The sequence below is a fragment of the Bemisia tabaci genome, chromosome 4, assembly GCF_918797505.1.
Source record: "Bemisia tabaci chromosome 4, PGI_BMITA_v3".
Taxonomy (NCBI): domain Eukaryota; kingdom Metazoa; phylum Arthropoda; class Insecta; order Hemiptera; family Aleyrodidae; genus Bemisia; species Bemisia tabaci.
In genome coordinates this window covers 6,396,161-6,414,304 of record NC_092796.1, presented here as the reverse complement: position 1 = coordinate 6,414,304, position 18,144 = coordinate 6,396,161, and the positions used below count along the sequence as shown (strand labels likewise).

The 18,144-nt window shown below is 36.7% G+C and overlaps 1 protein-coding gene across 2 annotated transcripts in view; it reads left to right on the top strand.

Moving 5' to 3' along the window:
• Positions 1 to 18,113, top strand: part of vib (phosphatidylinositol transfer protein vib) — a 53,363-nt gene extending 35,250 nt beyond the window's left edge. The window contains exons 3-9 of one of the 2 annotated variants that reach the window (XM_019052336.2): positions 3,986 to 4,167; positions 5,362 to 5,461; positions 6,030 to 6,107; positions 8,777 to 8,941; positions 9,409 to 9,530; positions 11,005 to 11,095; positions 13,409 to 18,113. In XM_019052336.2, the coding sequence (XP_018907881.1) occupies positions 3,986 to 4,167; positions 5,362 to 5,461; positions 6,030 to 6,107; positions 8,777 to 8,941; positions 9,409 to 9,530; positions 11,005 to 11,095; positions 13,409 to 13,456 (786 nt within the window). In that variant the 3' untranslated portion in view covers positions 13,457 to 18,113. Of the gene's footprint in view, positions 1 to 3,985; positions 4,168 to 5,361; positions 5,462 to 6,029; positions 6,108 to 6,145; positions 6,224 to 8,776; positions 8,942 to 9,408; positions 9,531 to 11,004; positions 11,096 to 13,408 lie in introns of both variants that reach the window. The other variant, XM_019052335.2, reaches the window with a different exon arrangement.
• The last annotated feature ends 31 nt before the right edge of the window (positions 18,114 to 18,144 follow it).

Here is an 18,144-nt window from a genome sequence, read left to right as displayed (position 1 = left end):
CGCCGCGCCGCGCGCCGACCACCACCAGCTTCACGTCCAACACCAACTTTACCACGGACTCATCGCCCTTTCACACGAGTCTGTCCCCAACCGGTGGTTAGTACACCCAAGAAGCGGGCACCCCCACAGACGGGTGGAACTAGACGGAATGGAGATGTTGCATGTGTGAGGAATTTGCGATTTGACTGTTGATTCTCAAGTAAAAGTTCGCGAGAAACACGATGGTGCCACTGGTTTTCTCTGAAATTCACTCTCAAGCTCAAAAAAAGCTCTCAAGTTGAAGCCAAAATGGAGGGGATATCCCACGCTACCCTGAGAGTCCACGTCTACATCAAGACAAACTCTCCATGCAAAGATAGGGAGCAAATTTATTAGCAGGGATGCCGTGTTTTCAGTTTTAGAGTCCCCAAATAAAGTGGCAGCCCTGTCGATGTATTTGCTCTCTATCTTTGCATGGAGAGTTTGTATTGATGTAGAGGTGGACTCACAGGATAGTGTGGGGTATCCCGTATCCCCTCCATTTTGGCCTCAACTTGAGAGCTTTTTTTAGGTGCTTAAGGATCAAAAGTCAAATCGCAAATTCCTCACACATGCAACATCTCCATTAGGTGCAATCATATCCGCCAAAGAAATGCATCCACTAAACCAAAAACTCCGGTCGTGGAAGCCGTACTTACGGGCTGTATAGTCGTACCTTCTGCGTTCCGGGCGTGGCAACCAGAGCAACCGAAGCCACGGCTCCAGCACCCGGAACTTACGGCCTTTGATCCCGGAACGCAGACGTCATGTCTACATAGCCCGTAAATTTTTCTTCCAGCGTCTGCATCGGAAGACATTCTCCAGAAAGAACCTCTCAGATGGACAGGTTTTTAGGATTGGATTTTAGAAGCTGATTCAGGGCTAATATTCCATCCACCAACTACTACCTTGAAAAAAAAACCACCCGTGGGAGTCGCACTTACAGGTTCAGTTGCACGATCAAATTGAGCCATCAAACTGAAGCTTTGATTGGTGGAAAAAGACCTGAGATGAGGATGCGACCAATGAGAGGCCCAATTTGATGGCTCAATTTGATCGTGTAACTGGACCTTATGAGCTACATAGACATACCGTCCGCGTTCCGGGCTCAGAGACCGCAAGTTTCGGGTGTAGTCGCTTGCTTTGCAGAAAAACTTTGTGGGAGGGGCGAAGGACCCATTTACCCTTCATTGAGGTCGACCGGTATTGAGCGACTACACGAAATCGCAACTTTCCCGGGAGAGAGGGGGTAGCAGCCCTCTGGGAGAAAGGGGGGGGGGATCTCCTCCGGGAACCTAGATTCCCCGGATCGACATTAACGTTCCCATAACGAAATCATAGTATTAGAAGCTAGTGTAACGATGAGTTTCGCAAGGCAAGGCGTGGTTTGACAAACAGACCGACTGTCTGAGTCGCGTCAATTCAACTGTCTCCTGCCTGAAAGGAACTGATACTGGTAGATACTGTTCCGTATTCAGTTCCGGAGAAGGATAGCAGGCGCCATTTCAGGTTGTCAAGTTTGCCTCCCTTTTCCCACGTCGCAAGACGAGACAGCAAAGCCTTTTCACTTAGAATTTTGGCTCTGTACTCGCGTCCAGTTGCGAACTTTCGATCATATTCTCTCCGCCAATACTGCCGTGCTAAGGAAGACCGCCGTATGAACATTCGAGAGTTGCTAAATTTCCCTTGATAAAACGTGAATTTTTTATATAATGTATGCATATTTTTTCTTAAGACTTTCAGGTAAGTTGGATTAAATTGTATACAAAATTGTGTGAAAATTTTGGAAACAAATATTCAAGATTTTCTCAGTAAACTCAGTTTTTATCGAAGGAAATTTGGCATCGCCTGAGGGTTCGTACGGCGTTTTTCCTTAGCACGGCAGAATATCCGTGAAAAATTTTGATCAAATTTAACCGAATATCCATCTATTATATGCACCAAAATTTACTCATATTTTTCCCAAATTTGTACCGAATCCTGCCATTTTGAATTTTCGGATCCGAAGAGATCCATGGGGCCTGAGATGGACATTAACTGTCAGCACTCTCACTCCAAAGGTACGGCGTGATATAAAAAAAAAAACAAATTTAATGATGCGACATGACTACGCCGCAGTCGCTCTTGGCCTTACTGATCCAGTGCTGCGGTTCCCGCGCCTTTTCCGCGACGCGCGACGCCAAGGATGAGCAGCGTGTTGCCTGTCTTGCTCCACCGATGACGTCTCAATCGCTGAATAACGAAGATTAAAATGCCCGGATTGGCAACGAGGGACCACTTGGTACACTTGTCATCGTCGAGTGTCCTGCCCTCATCAGCGTCAACACATGGATCCATGAATCTCAAAACCGAGCAAGTACATCATTGGATGAGCCCTGAGTCCAAGTAGTATACATGAGGTTCAGGGCTTGAGAGAAACTGGGAATGAGAGGTTTTTACATGGACGAGTTCACATGTGGCCCCAGTGGAAGCCGAATCCCTCCTGGTGATGATGCTTGTAGTGAAACTTAGGATTCAGCAGGGAGACCATCCAGAATCATTGTCACATGAGTCTAGGGTGTCTACAAGTTCGGAATTTCCGGAAATAGTACTGATTTTTCAAAGGCAGTCCGGAAGTACTGAAAAAGTGCGGAAATTCCGCGAGAAGGCCTGGAATTTTTTCATTTTTTTGTCATTTTTGTCGCAATTTGAACGAGAAATTCAAATTTTTGAAATTTTTCGAATTTAGACAATTGGAGGTGCTGAAAAAGTACTGAATTTTTCTGTTGAGGAGGCACTGAATTTCTTGGGAACGAACTGAAAAAGAGCTGTAAAAGTTCTGATTTTTGGCCAGCCTGTTTTAGGAGACATCCTACGAGCCATAGGCATAGCTTGAGCTAACCTCGTCTAGTGGTCTAACTTCAGACCAGTGAAAGGCACTGTATGCACGAATATCAGTTGAATCGCATTTAGCAAAACGTAACCACTGTGATCACAGTGTTTTCAAAATCGTGCAAATCCTGTTTTTCTTTTAAAAAAGCTAAATATAAGTACAGTATTAAAATTTACACAATTATTTCCCTTTGAAATGAACAATTTATCGGTGGAATGCAAAAGCTATTCGCTATTTTGGAAGATTTTTCAGATAATTATGAACAAGCAACATTTTAACAACACTGTAATTGCGCTGGTTTCTTTTTGCTTGAAATGCGAGCCAAATTGCGACCGTCTACAGCCCCACAGGATAAGAAATCCTAGTGCGAAGCGATGGCCAAGACCATGCACGCACGTAGGTGCAGTTTTCTTGGATGCAACTATTCAAGCTTGAGAGATGACCGTGTTGCATACGTAAGGAAATGCAGGCGCTTTTACTTTGCTTGCGCTCACAGTGCGGAGTGAGCGCAGACGGCAGGCTAGAGTGACTCAATTTTAATATTAATACTACTTTAAGCTCCCTGAGCCCCTAAATTTTCATTTTCATTACAGTTCGTTCGGTCCAGCGTTCTACTGGGCCGATTTCCATAATTTTTACGGCTGCTGACACCCGATAGCCCCTAAATAATAAGCCCGCTCTATTCAGATTTTGGAAGTAAGACGGTTGTGTTTCTTTTATTCCGTGCTAAAGTGGCGCATTCTCCAATTTAAACAGTTTGAATGTTTATTTTTGTGTCCCGGTCGTTCTAAAGATCGGTCGGGCCGATTTTCGTGATTTTTGCGATAAACTCGAGGCGATGATCCCGCCGTTGTATTAAAATTACCTTACGGATCACCGCGAAGCGCCCTTTGGGGGTTGGGCCGTGTAGCGACCAGGAGGCATACTTAGCACCCTAGTTTCCTACCAAGCTATAATATTCAACGGTTAAAAAACAATTGTGTGAAGAACTTCTGAGCTTTGGAACGGACTTTGATGGAAAAAGATTTTGATAATTTTTTCGTTAACTACTTTTCTTTCGTTAATTAATTCATTGGTTTTCTCTTGTGATTTCAGTATCAAGTAGCGCAACTGTATTCAGTAGCCGAAGCAAGTAAGAACGAAACTGGCGGTGGTGAGGGAATTGAAGTCATCAAAAATGAGCCGTTCAGTCCAGGCTGCAACGAGCCGAAAATTCCTCTCTTGGGCGGCAAATACACGACTGGGCAATACACGTATAAAATATACCATTTGCAAAGGTAATTTCCGTCACTATCAACATCCATTATAGGTCACATCGAAGTTTTTGAAGCCTGGAAAGTTTACTTTACAGGTTTACTTAGTTTGCTAGTTGGTGCAGTTTTTAAGGTGTTAAAGCAAAATGTACTTTGATCCAGAGGATCAAAAGTTTTAGTCTCTGGTTTCTTGTAGGGGTGGAACATTCAAAGCAACTAACTCAGCTTGCTTTTCTTTGGAAAGTGAAATGGGACCGTCAGAAGTTTGATGGACCCAGTCCAATAGCCTGTGTCACACTATAAAAATACTCCATCAAAATGTCAAGGTCAAGTGCTGTGATTGGTCCAGGAAGTCATTGAATAAGCCAATCACAACACCTGACCTTGATATTTTGATGACCAGCTTTGATAGTGTGACACAGGCTAATGCTGACCTGCTGAAAGAACGCCGTGTGAGCTTTTAGACGTTGACATATTATTTCCTTCGATAAAAAACGAATTTACTGGGAAAATTGTGAATATTTTTCCTCAACATTTTCAGACTATTGGTGCAATTTAATCTGAAATTTATGAAAATTTCATGGAAAAATATGCGTGGCTTTCCTCAAATACAAAAATACAGTGTACAAACTGAGGAAATTTGGCGACTCTCAAGTGCTCATTCGGAGATTTTCCTATGCATACAAGAATGAGACGAAATTTTCAGTAGAGCAATTTTGTCGAGTCGGGTCGAAAAATCGGAAATCGATTTTCAGAAGTTTAAGTTGCAAATAGTTTAGTTAATTTTTGTGCTGGCAGAGGCTCTAAGTTCGCATTAAAAGCTGGCAACCCCATACCCTGAACGTAGCAGATGAGAATTTTAAATGCCTTTTTTGCCAAACTATGATTTTTGAACTGGGAACTTTAAACCACCACAGCTTTGGCTGAGCTCGACATTTTTAGACCCCAAATGTTCGGAGAACAGTCCTTTATGTTCAGGTATCAATAACTCAATTTTAAGTTTTTGTGGACTATAATGTCTTTTTTCTCATGGACAATCACATATTTACATGAAAGGAGTAAATTTGATTTGAAAATTTTGAAATTTATCTTATTTTTCAGTTTGCACTTCTATTTCATATTTCAGTTTCAGTCTTCTCTACTGTTCGTTGTTTGTTGGAACTATACAATTACATCAGCTTATCTTAACTTCAAATTTTATTGTTATTTTTTTTACAGCAAAGTGCCTCCTTTCATCCGGTACCTTGCACCCAAAGGCTCTCTAGAAATACACGAGGAAGCATGGAACGCTTATCCATACTGTAAAACAGTTCTAACTGTAAGTTCTTTTACTATCTAAATTAGTGAAAAGCACCGCACCATAGGTTGTCCTGAAAATCTACAATTTTTCTTATCATGAAGACATGATGTATACTTTCACTCGAAAAACACGACCCAACTAGCATTTTTCAACCAAAAAGTTACAATTTATTGAAATAAATATGCACGTTTGATGCCATTTTACCTGAGGGAAATCTTTGCTAGTAGAGCTAAGTTCCTTTTGCTTTTCAACTTGGTTTGTGCAGATACTTGAAAATTCCTGATTTGTATCTCAAATTTCTTTACATGATAGTACCAGAATTCTAAAACATTCATGAAATATTCTTCCAATTACCATAGAACTTGATGAAACTGATGAAGCATGTGAATTTCCAATCTAGACTTGTGCCCCTCAATATTATTATGAAGAAACGTGTGTCTAATTTATGCCGTATGAACTGGATTTAAGAAGTCACTCGGGAGACCTCTCTCTCCGTTGGTGCTTTTATTAGGTGCAGTAGCGTTGGTGCATGCTCAGAAACATCTGATTTGTTTAATCTCAAATGTGTTGTCATCTTCTCTTTCAGAATCCTGGTTATATGAAAGAAAATTTTTCTATTTTAATTGAATCCTATCACATTGCAGATTCAGGATGTCAAGACAATGTAAGTGTTTAACCACTCTTTTTTGTTTTCCCTTTTAGAACCCTGGATTTATGAAAGATAATTTTTCAATTTCTATTGAATCCTTTCACATTGCAGACTCAGGAGATCATAATAATGTAAGTTTTTATCAACACAGCAACAGCATCAGTACTAACCGTCGGTCAAAACTAACAAAGTCCTCTGTATAAACGTCCCTCACCTCAATATCAATTACCAAATGACTAGCCCGGTGGTTGGTGGTATCAGCGGTGTCCTTTTTCCTCCTGCACATGCTTATTGAAATGGGATGATTTCGAAAGTAATTATCTGTGCGACTCACCAGAGACAACCTGCGCACTCGCATGCATATTTACACACTCATACACTCACAAATCTCATTAAAGCTGTTCGTACAGTAAAACACTGTAATTAAATGGGAATTTCCCAGTCTCTCTGCTTTCTATAGGAATGTAATTTCTATTACAGAGAACGTCCAAGAACTTCAATGGCACAACAAGAAGATTGATTTCTTTTTAATTAAGTAGGAAGTTTGGAAAAAAAAAATACAAAGAAAAATGACACTTAAATTTTTCTAGTTTTTTTTTTTCCCCCCGGTGTTGTGGTTTAATATTAAAGGTAGCTCACGTCCTCGTTTAAACATATTTTTACAATGGGACCTCACATCAAATGAAGAACTGCAATTGCAAAACCATGAACTTGGCATAGTTACATGTTTTCATGTTTATTTGTAATTACTTGTGGTAATAACTTGAAATGTGTATTTTCAACTTATCGTCAGAATTAATTTTATCACTAAAAACTTTACAGCTTTAACGGGTTATCCTAGAAACTACTGAAATTTTTCTTGAGCTAATCGTCATTAGTAATCAAGTCCATCAAATCTCTAAGTACTGCCTTAAAAACTTACGATGTATAAATTTACACATTGAATGATGCTCTCTAATGCAATTTATGTGGAGTGGTAGAAGGCATTTTTTATCAAATTCAGAGCTGTTTTTTTATCGGAAAAGTAGATTTGGCTAAGGCCCTAGAGCTACAGTATATGGCATTACTCAACCTTTTTATTGCTGAAGCTTTTCATGTCAAAATTTCATCATCTGAGATGGAAACAAAACACGAAGAACTGAAAAGTGAAAATCTTCGGCGTTTAGCTTATTATCAAGTAGTTCCATACATTGACTCTAAGATCTCGGTCAAATTCCCCATGTCCAATTTTAGTCTTAGCTTCATCAAAAATCAATTCTCCAAAGCTGAGCTATGGGTGATATACCGAGAGCCAGAGGGTCTCAAAAAACTGGGAATATATTCGTCTGATGTAGAAATTATCCCATGTGTCATCTGTAACTGTATTATTTTGTACATAATCTCATCTTGTAATTAAGCCGGATTCTGCCTTTCATGGTAAATTAGTGAAGTGAAAATTAATCAAAAACTGAAGGCAAATATGATAAGTTTTTTTCAAATTGTTTGGTGTTTGGGTAAAAGCTATGAATATATATGTTTATCCTTTGGACTCGGTTTCCATTTGTTTACGCAAATCCAGATTACTTGTGGATTTTCTTTGTTTACCTGGAGGTGATGGTTTGCAGCATGTTCTATGTATTTTAAAAATCAATTAAGGAGGGTCCCATAGGAACAGTCCATGAATTATGGGCAAGTTCGTTTCTCCAATCTGTCTTATACAGACAAGCCAGTAGCAATGGTTGTAGCCAAGTTCCTGTTCGTCCAGATAGTTGCTGCTCCAAGAAATGAGTGTACCTGGACTATCATGGACTCTCCCTCTGGAACCTTCCTCGATCGAAGCGATTTTTTTCTGGAAGCCTCGAGCACCAACATTTTTTATATTGACTTTTTTGGCAGATTATGGTTACATAGGAGTAAACATTTTAATTATTAGTTTTTCTTTTAAGAGCCCAAGGAATACTGAGTGGCTCAGTTTTTTTCGTTTCTCCAGAAAATTGGATTTATGCGCTCGGGCTCTTGAGAAAAAAATTGGTTCCATTGTTGTTACACTAAATGCTGTTATTTTGGTCGATGACTTCATGTTTGATGATCGATAAGAGAGACTCCTGTCAGCATGATCATGGTGGAACCACCCGTTTGTTGGCTATTAATCAATACCCATCTCAAGCCAGGATTTATTTAACTTTTAGTTATCTTATGAAAATAGGACTGCCAGTGTGAGCTGAACACTCTGTTGTGACTTCAAATAAAAAATGAAGTTGTTAAACTTTCAAATCCCCATGAAGCAAGCATGGACGTGAAATAAATGAGCAATGCTCTATATGATATACAAGAAACCAGTATCCAAGTACACTTTTCCTACCATTTAAGGCTTAAAAACTTTGTTTTTAATGAGAAGTCTCAAAAAACATTTAGGCCACAAAGATTATCCAGTTTTCAGGAAATGGCAAAAAATTAATTCTGAATCAATCTTTCATTGATGATTGCCTACAAAAGGGTATTTCTGTCTTGGAAAGTGTGGAAGAAAGGCAAAATAATATTGAATGCATTGCACGTTCATTTTTGTATGTTCATCATTATGTTTTTTCAAAGTTGATCATAACAGGTATTGAATTTTTTTTGAATGAGTAATCATTCGGAGAGAAATCGAGTGCTAAACCTTATGTAACTAAAAACTACCTTTGTTTTCCTTTTCATACTTCTAGATCCACGAGTTACCACCAGAGAAACTAAAAAATAGAGATGTTATCATGATAGATATTGGGAATGATCCTGTACCACCGGGTGATTACAAGGAAACTGAGGATCCAAAAAAATTCAAGTCACAGAAAACTGGTCGCGGACCCCTCGTAGGAAAGTGGCAAGATTCTGTAAGTATTTACTTAGGATTATAATCCATCAGTTTTTCTATTGTAACTTAAGTTGTAACCTCAGAAGGTCTTAAACCATCATTTTTATCCAGCTAAAGAGAAAGATTTGGAATGGAGGAAGTAATTATTAGTTGAGTAAAAATCAATTTACATATTGCATGAGGAATCAAATACGCCACATGGAAAACAGGTATCTTGCTCGGGTAATTCAAATTTTTGCCAGAATATTATTCAAGAGAAAACTGACTAAATTTTTTGCACTAAATTAGCAAATATCTATTTTTAAATTTTCTTGAAAACAAAGCTTTCATTACTTCTCATCCAGTTGTAATTATAGTACTTTCATTTTTTGAAATTGAAAAATTCATACTCAATTTTTTGAAGTCTACTGCCCTAAAATTAGTGTTCTAAAAATTAAGAGCTAAAATACGATAACTATTTGAATTTTCATTATTCTTCTCTTTCAGTCGGATCCTATCATGACTTGTTATAAGCTAGTCACTGTGGAATTCAAATGGTTTGGTCTACAGAATAGAGTAGAAAATTTCATTCAAAAAGCAGAAAGAAGACTCTTTACAAATTTTCACAGGTATGTAATTGCCATTGTTTGCATCATAATATTTATGAAATTATTTTCTATTATTTAATCCATCGAAATATATTAAATTAATTTCTTTTTTTTTCTTCTTTTTTGAGAATATTTCTTCAGTTTCCCATAGGATGTGGCTTTCATCAAAAGTATTTATTTACTTGTCTAAGAATAATAGTTTGCAAGATGAATGTGTCCCCCCTTTTTTTTCGTAATTATCTTCGATGAAAAATATCCCAAATAGAGCACAGAGGCAAAATTGAGAGAGAGATTTTTGTCTTACTGAATGGAACAATTTGAATTAGATTATTTAAACTTGGAGTTGTACTTAGTCAGTAAAGTCTCTTGCAAACTTCAGCTATAGCTGAAACAAAATTCTTATTTGTTTTATAAGGAAAGTAGCTCAAAAATCAAGATGAGTGAATCGGTAATATCTAGAATTTGCACATTCTTGAGCTTCCTGCATCGAGTACAACAAATGCATACTTGATAAAGAAACACATGATTTGACTCAGTTTTATGACTTCACTTGAAACTCAATATGCCTGCCTTAATGTGATATAGTTCCTCAAATTACGACAAATACAACTTTACAACTTTCGCCCTTATTAAATTGATGGCTAAATGCAAATAATGCAAACTTCAAAGATTTTCGATTATGTTTTATTTTCCCTAAGAAATCGAGCTGCTACCTTGCAGTCTTGTGTGACTTTTTTTAGGACGAGTGAAGAATATTTAAATAAAATTTCAGTTAAAACTGTTGGTCAGTTTTCCTTAAAAAAATAAAACATGAGCGGGAACTTACAATGTTGCAATGTTAGTTAGATATTTTTGTACCTCAGCTACTGAAATGCAGATTAGAAAGTAGAAAAGAAAAAAATTTGGAAAAGAGGCATTCATTATGTTGTTTTTTCTTAACTGAAAAACTCTCCCGCTCGAAGGTAGTCATTTTGCGTTTCACATGAAATTATAAAATCGAAGTAAATCGTCTGTACTAAATTAAGCCTTTGCTGTTATGTATTTTTTGAAGTTAGAGGCTATAGAAAATACTAAAATTCCTAAAGCTGATTGTTGAGTAAGGAGGGAATATCTCTGTTTGCAAGAGCGCTCCTCGTTATTTATGAGCCAGTGTATATACAGAGCAACTCCAATTTTTCTCTACCTAAAGTTCTAAATAGGACTATTCATTTATTAATCAGCAACCTTTTGGGTCAAATTTTTGAAAATGTAGGATCATTATGATAAATTTTGCTTTCTTTTCATTCTAATTTAATGTATCAGATATTGTGATTTGACCTGTGTAAAGTTTTACATTTTTTCGAATAACCCCCCCAAAAAAAGGAAAAAATAGAAATTCTCCCTGATTTGAACCCTAATTTCTTCATTTTTTAAAAAGTGCTTACTTTTGCATCAATCTTTCCCTTCTCTTAGCCAGTCTTACAATCGTTACTGTAATCGTCCTTTTATATTCCAGACAACTCTTCTGCTGGATAGATCGCTGGTATGGATTAACTATGGATGATATTAGGCAACTTGAGGAAAAAACACGAGAAGAACTCGATAAGGTGAATTTTTTGTTTTTCTTTCTACTAAAATATTCTCAACTGTGGACGCTGATAAGATCCTCATAAAAATAATTCAAATTCAGCTTCAGCAGCATATTTAGACCATTTTCAAAATTTAAAGGAGGCTGCAAAAAATCTGAATGAATTCAGTGTCAGTTAAATTTAGGTTATTTTTTTTCCTGTTTTCATTACCTTTTGAAAATAGTAGGCCTTTAAACTGAAATTCTTTATGTTTCGTTTTCAAGAAAATGGAGATTTTTTGTCCGGAGCTATGGCTTCACCACTGTCAACGATGCATAGTTTCTATGCAGCTGCATTGTGCTGTTCTCATTTCCAAAAATGTTAGCTCTTTTTCGGATTTTTTATTTTGACTTCAAATTTTTACCAAAACTAGTTTTATCTATGAAGAGAATATGAGATTAGAGAACTTTGAGAAATGAAAGAAAGTGAGTTGTCAAAAGAGGAATAAAAACGTTTCTCAGAGCAATAGAACTGAGTTCAAAGAGTTCAGTTTATTTTTTAAAATCTGTCGATTTAGTTTTAGGAATCTTTCAAGAAATAAATTCAATGGCAGGCGACAGGTGTCTTATACTCTCCTCGAAGGAGAGACAGCTTGGTTTAACCACCAATGTACTGGAACTTTTTGTCCAGAAAGCAATAGGCACTTAAAATTTTTCAGTTTAAAGTCTACTCTACTCTGAAGGATAAGAAGATACTTTATAAAAAAATAACAAAATTTAAGCTTCATTTAATCCCAAAGATTTTGTGCTGTTTCCTTTGCAACAAACTGGTCATGATGAAAACCTGATTTCTGATGGGTTAATAAATATTTCAAAACTCTAAACTGTTCAATTTTTGCTTTTAAATAAAACTTTTATTCTGATACCACATAATAGAACAGAATTCTTAAGACTAAATACTTGAGTAACTAAAAGTGAAAATTCAGTCATTACATAAAGAATTTGTGATTGGGATGCTGGGACCGAGGTTCAGAGGCTCGAGTTTTCATCAGTAGAAGAGGAATCGTGGGGAGCTAGACCGGCTTCCTTCAGACGAGCGCCCACTGAGTGACTCGGTCGAGGAGCGTCCACAACTGTGTGTTGCATCGTTACGCACGTTGCCAATCGATTTGCCATCATTGCATCCATTGGCTCTGCGTTCATGATGTCTGTTGGTCCCATGATCCATTGAGTGAGGGTGCAGCCAAGGGAGCAGCTGCACCCTGGGGTTTGCGGAGAAGTGCTTCGTCGTAAACATTGTAGTCCTGGCGGCAAACTACAGTAACGTAAAAGTTAAAGTCTTGGTTCTTACACATTCGGTTACACATCAAACAAAGCTGCAAGAAAAATAGGAGCTTTCGGAAAGCGCACACCACAAAATGAACTGATTGAACGGAAGTCTCGTCAGAAACTGAGATGAAACTGGAGGATTAATGTGAATCTAAGAGTAAATAATCTTATCTTGACTTGCTTGTTTACTTTGTAAGTATGAGGTCAAACTGTGCAATCAAACTACTTGATATAACACTCACAAAATGACTATCCTAGCAGACTTTGCTCTTGCCTCTTGTTGACAGATTTAGAGGCTGTCATTTGATATTCAATATATCTGATGGTTCCACCCAGAACATATGGTCTGTTTTGATATTGTTTACTTTTCCTTGCTTTCCAAGAACAGCACAGTTAAATGTTGATATGCTCCATGACAAAGTCACCAATCCTGCCCAGTCGACAGTGTTGCATGTTGCATACCTCTCAGGATGAGCAACGCATGTAACACAAAAAATTCTGAATCATTCATATATTTTCCGTGCATTTCCAGTTTTTTCTGCCGTTACTATTTCTTAATTTCCGAATTTTTACTGAACGTCAATGGCACTCTTGTTGTTTCAAGATTGTTAATGCTTGATTGACTGAGCATTTTGCTTACTGATTTTTTCGGGTCGCAAAACAAAAATTTGAAATTATTTTTTCGAAATTTTCAAATCCAAGACGACAATCAAGACTTAGAAAAATGCAAAATCTATAGCACTGATTCAATTTGATTAAAGCTTGATGCTCTCAGAACATGAAATCCAGGTATGGTTCTATTGTAGATGGAAGATGGTGGTGTAAATAACCATTTTTCCTTGCACGACTCTAATAATAATAAATATCTCATCACTCAATATGGCAACGTGTGACTGCGTTAACCATCAATTTTCCACTGTTGAAATGCAACATATACTGAGAGCAGTTCTCTGTATTTTGTTGTGCCTCACCCTCTGACAATACTAGTATCTGCTTCGAAAATAAATACTGTTTTATGTTACAGCAAAGAAACACGGGTACGGTGCGAGGAATGAAAGCGGACAGCGACTAAGCAGCCTGAAGCGGTCGATCGTATAGGAGGAATTCTACGAATTGCTCCTCTCTAATTCGGTGGTGATGCATCTCAGCCGTTCTATTGTTCTTTACCTTTAAATGGTGTCATAAATTAATTGAAAACTATTGATATGTATTTAATGTTGTAGAAAAGTGTAAAAAATAGTAATTTATCGAACTTACCTCCTGGAATTTCCACAAACATTTTATCAAATGAGAATTTTGCTTTCCTGCTTCAAAATTCGTCGATAGGAAGTTTTTTCTTAATCTCTGTAGGATCAATTGCACTTGTTTGAACATAAGATCCAGGTTTATTGAATATTCAAACGCATGTTACCCTTCTGCACGGTGAATCAAAACAATGTCTTAATTTTTGTGGCAGCAGTATCTGGTCTCCGCCAAATTTTAGAATTATTTTTGTGTCTGAATGAATCAAATACAACAAGAAAAGGGATCTTTTTACTAAAAAACTTGAAAGTAAGTTTTTGGTACCCTCGAGTGGAGGAGTTCAATTACTTAATTATTCGAATTCTCCCCTCTAGTTGGCGCAAAATTAAACTGAGCAACTTGTAAGTTCTTTTTTTGGGCTATAAGTAAGTGTTTTTGGTGGGAAACTCATATTCTGATTTTTTTACTGAATTTGAAATTGAAAACGTTCTTCTGAAAAATTTACTCTCGTGCTGTAAGGTCTCTTTTCCTTGAAAGGTTACAAGTAAATGAAAAAGTGCTCAGAATTCTCAGCAGGCTTTGTTATCTAAGCCCCACAGTATCCTTCATTGTGGGTGTCATTGAGCAAACAGGATTGATCTTCAGGGGCTTTTTTAAAGCATGTATAAGTTTCATGAAACTCATGTATAGTTATAAAAGCTCTCTGTAAAATCGTGGGACCTCTTGACAAGGTATGAATTTAAGCTTTTCGCAGCTTGATTTATCTTCAAAATTTCCTAAGGAAAACGACACGACATCAAGTCTGGAAATAAACTCTTGAATGAGACGCAAGTGTTTACAATTAACATTGGTCATATGGCAAAAATACAAATTACATCCTTTCTATGATCTAATTTCCATTTCATCTGTGTTAAAAATATTTGTTAATGTCTCATTCACAAGTTGATTTCTTGATGATTTCTTCTGAGCTCTCCTGTCGCTTGAGTCGTTTTCTAAGTAAGATTTTGAAGGGGAAATATGTGATGGTTTTCTCTAATTCAAATGTTGTCTGGTCGCTCTTTGCACGTAGATCCTTTTTGCTGAATAACATTCAATTTTCCATTAGCTCCAAGACTTGCTCTGCCGCTTCTTTTTCCTTCAAGAAGTTGCTGGGATCCTATGTTCATACAGTAATTAGTTCTGTAGTGTAAATTTTTTTTGTCAGTCCGCTGTTACATTCACTTTAGAATTAGTTACATACAGATATGTGTTTGCAATTATCTACATGTATGAAGAAGTTGTTTATTTATTGAGAAAACAGAGTCTCCCTGTTTTCGAAACCTGTTAACTATTTTGTTCTGTTACTTGTCTTAATTGTAGTGTTCTATTTTGGCTCATCGAAGCTTACGTTACCAGTCTTGAGAGTCATGCTCAGTAAGCAATCCAGCCAATTTAGGCAGCGAATTTTTTTATTTTGTTATCGGGGATATAGGGACTTTCTCTTGGCAAATAGAAGCTTTTAAATAAATGGAAAGACTGGACGTACTTTTGCATGTTTTTTGTTTTGCTCTCTTTACTTTGATGCCCCCGCAACCCAGCGTTGTCTTCGTTGGATAAAAAAAAGGGCATATGATGAAGTGTGGTTGACATTTTACCGTACTATGACTTTGAACTCTCACTATCTCTCCAACAAATTAATTAAAAATTAGGATGATTCTTTATTCATTAAAAGCAGGTTGGCAAAAAGCAACTTGATAGTAAGTTTTCTTAAGAGTTCCTTATTCTCGTCAATTTTGAAATTTACATCTTGTAAAATTTTATTCTCATATCCGTTTAGTTTTCTGTTTTTAATTTTTTAGCAAGTCGTTGGAGTTCCATTTTGAGCTCAACACAAGTTTTAAACCTTTTGTCCCTACATTTGACGTAATGGAAAGCTGATCAGTAGCTGAAGAGGACAGTCAATCCATGTCTCATCTGAAAATTTGCATTTAAACATTTTTGCAGGATACTGTTTATCATTTTCAGTGTGACAATTGAGCTTTTACTCTTAGTACTTTCAAACTGTACACGAATATGCTTCAAAGCTCTCCAGTTCAAAGATAAATAACAAAAAAATCAAAGAATCAGCAATTGAAAGATGTGTGTCACAAAGTGACATAGTAATGACAAGTAAATATCTGTAAAATATTGTTGCATTCATATTTAAATCTCAGCGGGTGCAAACTTTCTCAGGCATTCTTATTTTACCTTTTCTTCGCTTTTTTTAATTATTTATTTTTTTTTAATAGATTGCATTTAGTGGTTTTGACTTTCAGTTGCCTGATTACAGTCAAAATTTTACCGTATGGACTTGCAAGCTCATTTGAGAAGTCTGTCATGAATGCTCTTACATACTAACGCTGAATAGAAATACGAGTTTTACTTCGCACGGTATGATAAGCACCTCAATGTTTCCATTAAAATCGGTTCTCCATTTATATTTTCTAAATTTAAGAAAGTAGACAAAATTCCAACCTCAAAATCTAATTAGATCCATTACCTCCTATCTTGAAAATCTGTCAATCTTTTAATAATAAATAAGAAAGAAAATAGAACTCTGTTGTCAATAGTACTTTCGATGATTGTAGGGAAGAACAACGCACACTTTAGCCTCAGTGCTTGCATAAAATAATATCAAAAGATTGAGCGATAGTGGCTTTTTTTTTTTCATTTTTCCCTCTCACTGCTATTCCTTCCTGCAATTTAAATTATTTTTTCATTCCATGAAAAAGCACTGATAAGAGGATATATCCAATGACAAATAATTATTTTGCATTCTTTTTATGCACTGAGAGAAGCGCATAAGGGTTTTGCGATTGAAGTCTTACTAAAAAATTGTATTTCCCCCTTGGGAGCTTGTTATACTATTCACTGATATTACAAGTTTTTCCTCATTTAATAGCAGTAATAATTTTGTCCAAAATACTCCCTTATAAATTTCATAAAATATCATCACATCAAGTTGGGTTTTTTTTTGTTATCAAATCAAATTATGTTTGTTTTAACTAAAAGCCTAAATTCCTTTGAACACAATACTTTTGCAGCTATGGACACTGGCAAGGTGTCATGGTCATAGAGTTGTGCATTGTACAATTTCTGTATGATTTTCATCGATCATTGTTGAGCGTTTTTTTCTTCATCATTCATCAATGGGAGGAAATCAGTTAAATTTTAATCACTTTTAAAAATTTATAATTTATAAATCTCAAATTGAAGTTTATCACTAAACGTCCAAGGATTTTATATGCACACTGGTCCTGTCAGGTTGAAAGCCTCTATGCAAGATTTTTGACCGGCCCTGTTGAAGTTACTATCGGAGGTATCCTGTTCAAAACATTTCAGTAAGAATAACACAAAAAGGATGTAACTACGTTAAGTCAAGGATGATAGCAATCAATTGTATATCCATGCCCCTGCATCTCGCAGAACCTATTTAAAAAATGTAACGAGCCCTTGCTTCTTGACTTTGGCAATAGCAAGCATCTGCATTTTCATTCTATGATGTAAGGTTGAAGATGGAAAGACCCACTGATTATGACATCAGAAAATCATTAACTTGCTCCTCTGATTAAAGAATGTCTTTCAGGTCTATAGATTAAGTTGGTTTGTGTCATAGCATTTATTTTTTTTCAATGGGTTTATTGCGATAAGGTGCAATTTGAGTCAGTATTCTTTTTCCTATATTAATTTGGTTCATCTGTACTGCACTGATTGTGAAATATTCTTCTCATCCCTTAGGGTTTTTTTTTTTATCCGCGGAATTCAATGGATCCGGATCTTTGCGGTTCGGGCTGGTTCAACCGGCCTAACCGCGGCCTCAACCCACCTCGGAAGAGCAGTCCAAGTGTTCCATTGGAACGCGCCACTCGATAAAAAAAGTGATGCGTTTCGTACGGTTCGGATAAAAAAAAAGCCCTCTTATGTCTTAATGTAAAGACGTCCTTCAGATGGTTGACTTCAAGCTATATTATTTAAGGTTAAAGTCTTGTTTTCTCAGTTCTGACTTTTTTGGCAAGAAATTCGACCGTTCTGTACTCTTAGGACATCCATGAGTGGTTCGCATCTTTGGATGTTTAACCCTCTAAGGATACGGTAACCAAGAATATCTTTCCTCACTCTTCAAAATGTAAACCAAGGTGCGATTAAGATTACAATAAGAGAATCAAGAAAAAGGAAGGCATCTCGCCTTCACGTAATGTCTCTGTCGTCAATTGTTATTTATCTTCTCAATTAACTGAAGTCAATAAATAAGACTTGAACTGTACTTCACTGGTTGCTGTGTTTTAGTCCTTCTAAGGCCCATGAATTTGGACTATTTTTTCGAAGTGCTGTGACAGTGTTTCGTTGTTTAATCATAGAATTAAAATGAGGTTTAACTTTAAAAAATATGATGTATAACTACCTAATTTAAATAAAACAAACTGTTCTTTGAAATTTATCGAAAAATACATGGTTATTGTCTTGGTTTACTTGTTTGATATTAATTGACTGGAGCAAATA